Source organism: Nomascus leucogenys, chromosome 13 (genome assembly GCF_006542625.1).
Source record: "Nomascus leucogenys isolate Asia chromosome 13, Asia_NLE_v1, whole genome shotgun sequence".
NCBI classification, from domain to species: Eukaryota; Metazoa; Chordata; class Mammalia; order Primates; family Hylobatidae; genus Nomascus; species Nomascus leucogenys.
The window spans coordinates 107004389-107012538 of NC_044393.1; the positions used below are offsets into that span (position 1 = coordinate 107004389).

Consider the following 8150-nt stretch of genomic DNA (forward strand, 5'->3'; position numbering starts at 1 on the left):
GGAGGATCCCTCAAGCCTAGGAGTTGGAGGCCAGCCTGGGGTAACACAGTGAGACTCCAGCTCAAAAAATAAATAAAGTACTATTAGGTTTAAGTTAAAAATATTTACCTAGTTTTTAAAATTCATATACCTAACCCTTTCATTAACTATCCTTTAAAGTGTAAACGCCCCCAAACTTAAGTTAGAACAATATTCCTTAAAAACTTTTACAGTTTTAGCTAGAATTCTGTAAGCAAAGGTATACCTCACTTTGCACTATAACTGACCACCTTTTCATCCATTATTAAAAGAAATCCAGGCCAGGCGCGGTGGCTCACGCCTGTAATCCTAGCACTTTGGGAGGCTGAGGCAGGCAGACTGTCTAAGCTCAGGAGTTCAAGACAAGCCTGGGCAACATGGTGAAACCCTGTCTCCACTAAAATACAAAAGAAATTAGCTGGACGTGGCAGTGTGCACCTGTAGTCCCAGATACTTGGGAGGCTGAGGCAGGAGAATTGCTTGAACCAGCGCGGCGGAGGTTGCAGTGAGCTGAGATGGTGCCACTGTACCCCCGACTGGGCGACAGAGCAAGACTCCGTCTCAAAAAAAAAGACGTTGGATTTTTTTTTAGAGATGGACTGTGGCTCTGTCGCCCAGGCTGGAGTGCCATGGTGTGATCTCAGCTCACTGCAAGCTCCGCCTCCCGGGTTCATGCCATTCTCCTGCCTCAGCCTCCCGAGTAGCTGGGACTACAGGCACACACTGCCACGCCTGGCTAATTTTTTGTATTTTTAGTAGAGACAGGGTTTCACCGTCTTAGCTAGGATGGTCTCGATCTCCTGACCTCGTGATCCACCCGCCTTGGCCTCCCAAAGTGCTGAGATTACAGGCGTGAGCCACCGCGCCCAGCCCCGATGTCTATATTTTTTAACAGTGCTATTGAGATATAATTCACATACTTGTCAATTCACTCATTTAAAGTATACAACTTGATGGTTTTTAGTATACTCACAATGTCTACTTCAAGGTTAAAGGCTGTGACCAATGTGGAAATCATGAAAGCCTACAGAAAAGATCATAGGTTCATCAGGTGTAACAATAACACTATTCCATAACTGATCTTCCCAGGATGGAAGTTTACATTTATGAATACGTACTTATAAAATGTATTATGTTTTCAGTGTATATATCCATATAAACTATTTATATTTTAGCCCTAGCTCTATATCCTCCCATCCTTAAATGTAGAATGATGATAATATTAATCTTAAGTAGAAATTTTACTAAATCCACTACATACAGGCTGATGGATGCATATATCCTAAATTTAAATCTATTTTTTAGCATAAACTAAAAACCAGACATTTACTGCTTTATTTTTAGCCATCTTGGGGCATTAACGTTCTAACTGAAGGAGGTTCTCAGACCACAGAACTGAAGCAACAACAGTCACACCCTTTCCCTTCTGTGTCGCAGCCGCAGTGTGGGTGTGAACAAGAAACCCAAGCAGCACCCTCATCCTATCTGCAACTACGATGAGGACTCCAACACTTCCTCAACCACATGATCACTGGGATTCAGGTGCTAAAGTAGCACTTGTTTAAAATAGCTAAATTGTGGCTCCTGAATTAGCTATGCCAACTATTTTCAGTTATAAGTCTTCACAACATTTTATTAAAGTATTAAGTCAATGATTAACACTGAGAATAAAAAAATAAATATTTGCCCTTTCTTTACGTGAGACCACAGTGCATTATTTTCTTTTGTTCATTTGGTTCTTAGACTGTACATACCATATTTTTGCTAGAGTTAAATTTTCCTGAACTTCCCAGAAGGAAAATGGGAAGAAAGCTCTCCCCAGAGAAAGTTTGTATGCAAAAGTACAGAACAACATAACCAAGGAAGCTAACATGCTTTAATTCTCAATAATCCAAGTATGAGGGTAATAAAAGACCGACTGTCGGAACAGTTAAGTAGTATTATCCATGACAGTATTATCCATGGCAGCCATACAATCAGCATTTATTGGCAACAGTAAAAGCAGGATAGAGTCAGACGTTATCCTATGAAGAGATAATATTTTCAAATAAATAGAAATAGTAATGAAAAATTGCCCTTATTCAATCTCTGTAAAAACTCTTCAAGAATCTTCTTCACAGCCCTGAGCATGGTGGCATGCACCTGCAATCCCAGGCACTTGGGAGGCTCACATAGGTGGTTCGCTTGAGCCCAAGAGTTCAAGACCAGCCTGGGGAACACAGCGAGAACCTCCTCTCTTTAAAAAACAAAAAAGGCTGGGCGCGGTGGTTCATGCCTGTAATCCCAGCACTTTGGGAGGTCGAGGCTGGTGGATCACCTGAGGTCAGGAGTTTGAGACCAGCCTGGCCAACGTGGTGAAACCCTGTCACTACTAAAAACACAAAAATTAGCCAGACGTGGTGATGGGCGCCTGTACTCCCAGCTACTTGGGAGGCTGAGGCAGGAGAGTCACTTGAACCCGGGAGGCAGAGGTTGTGGTGAGCCGAGACCACGCCACTGCCCTTCATCCTGGGCAACAGAGTGAGACTCCGTCTCAAAAATAAATAAATAAATGAACTAATAAATAAATTAATCTCTTCTTCACCCAGAGTAGTCTAATTGTCCAGGGTCCATTAACACAGGGTAGACACTTATACAACAAAAAGCCCTGTCCTCAACTCATCCAGCCTGCCAGGCCTTTCCCCTGAACAGCTGGAACATCACTGTTCATGGGAAAATAAGTGAAGAATAACAACACTGTTTATATTAAAGCTGTAGGACCAAACTTACAGAATTATCACAGTTAAGTGAGAGCCATTTTTTACATCCTAATAGCCTCAATCAGGAACACTATATATAGTTTCTCAAAGTGTTAATACTCTTTATCTCATTTCCATATCCAGCTTCAGTTTTTACTCAGTAAGAAGAAGAAAAGCTGTCAGTGAATATATATAAAGGTGAGGTAAGGAAATTAGTGTCTCATTAGTTCATGTTTTCCTATGTTTCCACTCTGCTATGAATTCACGGTCGTCAACGACACACTATGAAAATGAGTACAGTCTTTGCGATGTACAAAAACATCTCGTTCAAGGCAAAATACCAGTCCAAAGTCCAGAAACCCCAAGCATCAATGTATGTATGGTAAAAATCAAAGTACTAGTAATACTGGCCAGGCATGGTGGCTCACACCTGTAATCCCAGCACTTTAGGAAGTCTAAGTGGGAGGATGCCTCAAGGCCAAAAGTTTGAGACCAGCCTGGACAACATGGTAAGAACTCATCTCTAGAAAAATAAAAACAAAAACAAGCCCAAAGTGCAAGTAATATTGAAATCTTAACTTTTATTATTCATAGTTTCTTCTGTTATTGATGTGCTTTGACCACCCCCACCATCCCTGCTTCACAGCAGAATTTCAGGCACACTTCAAGACCATGCAACCTGCTGGTTTTATTATGAAAACAAAGTACATTATACTTTTAATAAATATCACAAAATAGATACACAAGTATAATTTAAAAGATATTTTTAAAATCTCTCTAAAACTGTGAACATAATCACTGTCAAGTTTCATGTGAATCCTTCAAGAAGTGTCTTAAGCAACCTAGGCACATTGAAGTCTATACATGTGGGATTATGAGCTCAAATACAAATTAGGAATAAACAAGTAAAACATTCTGGAGAAAATATAAATTCTTCATGAGGTGAATACCATGGTTCATCAGTTTAAGTCACACAGATTAAAAATTCGAAAAGATTCTTTGGCTAAATTACTTTTGTATTCTGTTTTTTTAAAAAAAGAAATTTCAGGCTGGGCACGGTGGCTCACGCCTGTAATCCCAGCACTTTAGGAGGCTGAGGCGGGTGGATCACGAGGTCAAGAGATTGAGACCATCCTGGCCAACATGGTGAAACCCAGTCTCTACTAAAAATACAAAAATTAGCTGGGTGTGGTGGTGCGTGCCTGTAGTCCCAGCTATTCGGGAGGCTGAGGCAGGAGAATGGCTTGAACCTGGGAGGCGGGGGTTGCAGTGAGTTGAGATGGCACCACTGCACTCCAGCCTGGCGACAGAGCGAGACTCTGTCTCAAAAAAAAAGAATTTCAGTTCTTTAATAGGGCAGCAATTTCATCTGTACAGTCTGCGTGGCTGGGCACGGTGGCTCACACCTGTAATCCCTGCACTTTGGGAGGCCAAGGGGTGCACAACACAAGGTCAGGAGTTTAAGACCAGCCTGGCCAACATGGTGAAACCCTGTTTCTACTAAAAATACAAAAATTAGCTAGGCGTGATGGCGTGCGCCTGTAATCCCAGCTACTCGGGAGGCTGAGGCAGGAGAATCGTTTGAACCCTGGAGGCGGAGGCTGTAGTGAGCCGAGATCACGCCATTGCACTCCAGCCTGGGTGACAGGGAGAGGCTCTGTCTCAAAAAAAAGGAGAAAAGAAAAGAAAATCTGTGTTTCACAAAGATTTTTAACAAGTAAATTTGATATTAGCCAATAACCAAGTATCTATGAAAGTCAGCATCATCACTTCCTGCAAATTTCAGCATTGATTACATTGCTGTTTTGGTAATGGATGGTAATGGACTCCGTTTTTAGCTACTTTTTAGTAGTATGCATCTTAGTGTAACATAGACACAAAACGTCACTTCAAAGTCCTTTTCCATTTCCAAAGTGCACCTCTTCTGTTCTTAGTTTTTCCCACCTCGGTTCCTCTTAACTTCCTTTCTCTACACACCCCTCAGTTTTTCCCGCTGCCAGCTAAGAGCTGTATCATGCCAGTTACCTTGGTTCTCCAAATATGACTGTCTCTCATGCTCACCACGCATCGGCAGAACTGTACATTCCCAAGCTCCTTACATTATATTCTTACCCCAGTTGCAATCTGTCGTCACAAAGTAGCATCTACTACCTTCTTGTCTTGGGCACGCCTCCTTTCTAATTCTTGTTTGCCATCTGTGTCATGCCTTACTTCTCAGGTGTCTCATGACTGGAAACAGGGACCTTTCCTCCTCTAAGAGAAAATGACCCTTCCGAAATCCACTACTGGTCACCTTCACCCCAAAGTTTATATTAAGCCTAATGGAAGCATCATTAAAATCCTTTCTTGCAGTGTGAAACTGTGACGCCAAGTCATGGCTAAGAAAGAATTAGGGAATGACAAGAAAAAGATATGAAGCCTACTCTTTGTGTCAACAGTCCATAAATATATGAGGTACAGAACTGCCGGGTTAAAAATAAAATAATACCATGACTCTTGCTATTGCTGCAACTCTTCCAAAACTTCCTGCCACACACACACACATTCACACTGGATTCAGGTCGACCCCATATAAAAATGCTCAGTCTCACAACTATACTTGCAAAAAAATATAGTTGGTATTATCTAACATCTCTACATCTTTCGGGAGACACTCACTGCCCTTGAAATGCGTCAGAAACAACCAAGACACGAATGAGTCTTCTCCTGGTAGAAGAAAAAGTTAACTTCTCCCCCACCAGCTGTCATTACGTTTTTTTAAAACAGAGAGAAGGAAAAGCTGAAGCCACCCGGAGCATTTCCAGGCCGGCAGGGCGTTGGGAATGAGCACGAGAATCGCGCTGGGCGCTCTGAGAGCCGAACCGGCCGCTCAGGCCCCTAAGGAGACCCCGCGGGCGGCACTAGGAGGAAGCGCGCGCTCCAGGCAGGGCCGCGGCCGAAGAGGGGGCGCCTAGCCCGGTACCTGCCGCTGGCGCTGGGGGGTCTGCAGGCCGAAGGAGGGAAGCAGGCTTTGTGAGGAGGGGTCTCCGGGAAAGCCGCGCGGGACGGCGAGGGGAGGCTTCGCGAGGGCAGACGCGCCCCGGACCCGGAGCCTGGGCGGGCGGGGAAACGGTGAGGGGGACGCCCGACTTGGACGGCGGGAGGGCACGGAGCACTCTGGACCAGGGCGGGAGCGGGAGCAGCGGGCGGCGGCCCCAGGCGGACAGGTTCGCAGGGAGTGGGCCGGAGGCCGGGGCGGGGCTGGGGTTTGCAATCGCCCTAGCGGGCAGGTCGGGAGCAAGCTGGGAGTCGGGGCCGGGAGGCGGGGCGGGGCGGGGTCTGCACTCACCTGGGCTGGCAGGTCGCAGGAACGGGCCCGGGGGCCGGGGCTGGGGTCTGCACTCGCCCAGACGACGGGGGAGCGCCTGCCTGGACCAGGGTGGGTGGGGGACTACGAAGGCGGGAGCCGGGGCAGGGCTAGGGTCTGCACTTACCCAGGCGGCAGGTCGCGGGGAGGGGAGCGCCTGCCTGTACGAGGGGGCATCGGGACTGGGGATCAGGGGTCGGGACGGGCAGGGATCTGCACTCACCCAGGCGGGCAGGTCGCAGGCGCGCACCCCCAGGCGCACAGCGCGCTCCTCGTCTTCCAGCAGCGCCAGCGCGCGGCACAGGCGCAGGGCCTTGAGGCCGCGGCTGCGGCGGCACCAGGCGAGCAGCGCGAGCGCGAGAAGCACCCAGCTGAAGCTGAGCCCCAGGTAGCCCAGCGCGTACACGGGCAGCAGCAGCGCGAAGCTCCGCGCCAGCTGCGCCAGCAGCCCGGGCAGCTCCACGCTCAGCACGCCCCCTGGGTTCTCAGGCGCCGCGCGGCCCCCAGCCCCGCCGGCGCCCGCCTCCGGGCCCTCGTCTCGGGCGCCGCTCATCGCCCCGCCGTGCCGCGCTGCCCTCCCAGCCGAGGCGGGCCGGGTGCTCGCGTTGATCCCGGGCAGCTCAGCCCCGCGCCAGCGCCCCTCTGAGGGGACGCGGCTCCGCCGCACGCCAGCCTCCGCCCGGGAGGGCGACGTCATCACGCGGGGCGGGAGCGGCGCGGGCCTGGGGCTGGCACGTCACCCGGAGCGGGTGGAGTGGATACTGACGTCATCGCGCGGGGCGGGCCGTGGGCCGGGTCGGCGACTACTGGAGTGGGCGGGGCGGGCGCACGACGTCATCACGCGGAGCGTTGCGTCTCGGCTGGCGGGAGCTGGGGACCGGGAAGGAGAGTGCTCGTTACGTGGGCCGGGCGTGACTGCGTCCCCTCCGAGCCCCACAGGGCACCCTCCCCACTCGCCTGTGGCTTCGGAGCCCGCGGGCGGTTCTGGCTCGGCGTCGCGCCCCAGCGTGGGACTCCCGAGGCGGCTTCCGGGTGCGTGGCTGCGCTCGCCGAGGCCTGGGAAGTTGCCGTCGTCAAACCGAAAGACTGACCGCCTCTGGGAGCTGCTGGCAAACGTGGGGGGGCGCGGCCGCTGAGCGCAGCCCGGGTGGCGGTGGGATGAGAGGGCGGCGTCCCTGTTTGCGGTAATTTCGCGGCCACGAGGACGGGTGACAGGGCGCCGCCCGCCGGCGGTTGGACGGGCGTTGCTGGCGGGAGTCCTCCAGTATTTCTCGGTGTGAGGTTGCGTAGCCAGTGTGCAAGGCTGTGGCTTTTGCGGAGTCTCTCGGGATGGTCTTGTTATCGGGCATTCCGGCGTGAGAACGCTGCCTCTGTGGCTCTTCCCACCCTGCTTGTCAGGGTTTTAAACACGAACCACTCTTGTGACCCTGACAACTCACACAGTTCAGTTGGCTTTTAAGATGCCTTTAATCCCAAAAATCCTCCCTGAGGAGTCTGGTAGTGCCGGGCAAAGACCACCGCAAGCGCCCAAGGGACGCTGTTGACACTCGGGAACTCCACTCCGGGCACCACGCAGCTTCGCCAAAGGTGTTAATATTGTGGCCAACTATTAATAGCTGTTTCAAACGACTCATTTTGGGCCTTGCCTGTGATTCCTGAGGTCATTTTTCAGTTAACTCAAAAACACAACTATTGATCACTTTATTTTCCAGTGAATTCAATCGAGTTAATTATATTTGTTTTGTAGTCTCTTTCAAGGAAACTTCAAGCCAAACAGTAGCAGAGAACATCCTACTTGACTGTTTTTGAGCATATTCAGTGAATTCCAAGGAAATTTTTAGTGAATTTGTAACAGAGTAGGGCACTGGCAGGTACTGAATGAATAAACAAATGCCCAGAAGAAGCACGGTTACCGTTACATAGGAATCCCTCTCCCCTCGTTCCTGTGTCTGCATAATTTTGTGTGCATATATGTATGTGGAGATTATATCACATAGGTAAAACATTGCAGAGTCTAAACGCTCAACTCCAGGCAAGGGCAGTAAACC

At 49.6% G+C, this 8150-nt stretch overlaps 2 protein-coding genes across 4 annotated transcripts in view; both read right to left on the bottom strand.

The window, feature by feature from the left end:
• ESYT2 (extended synaptotagmin 2) overlaps positions 1–6790 on the bottom strand; it is a 98814-nt gene extending 92024 nt beyond the window's left edge. For 2 of the 3 annotated variants that reach the window (XM_012512305.2, XM_030826351.1), the window contains exon 1: positions 6326–6777. In XM_012512305.2, coding sequence (XP_012367759.2) covers positions 6326–6655 — 330 coding nt within the window. In that variant the 5' untranslated portion in view covers positions 6656–6777. Of the gene's footprint in view, positions 1–6325 lie in introns of all 3 variants that reach the window. The other variant, XM_030826350.1, reaches the window with a different exon arrangement.
• A 48-nt stretch (positions 6791–6838) lies between these two features.
• On the bottom strand, positions 6839–7495 carry LOC115838053 (serine/arginine repetitive matrix protein 3-like; the record flags this gene model as incomplete). Its single annotated transcript, XM_030826782.1, has 1 exon — positions 6839–7495. A coding segment is annotated over one exon (657 nt), but the record flags the coding sequence as incomplete, so codon positions are not given.
• Positions 7496–8150: the final 655 nt, after the last annotated feature.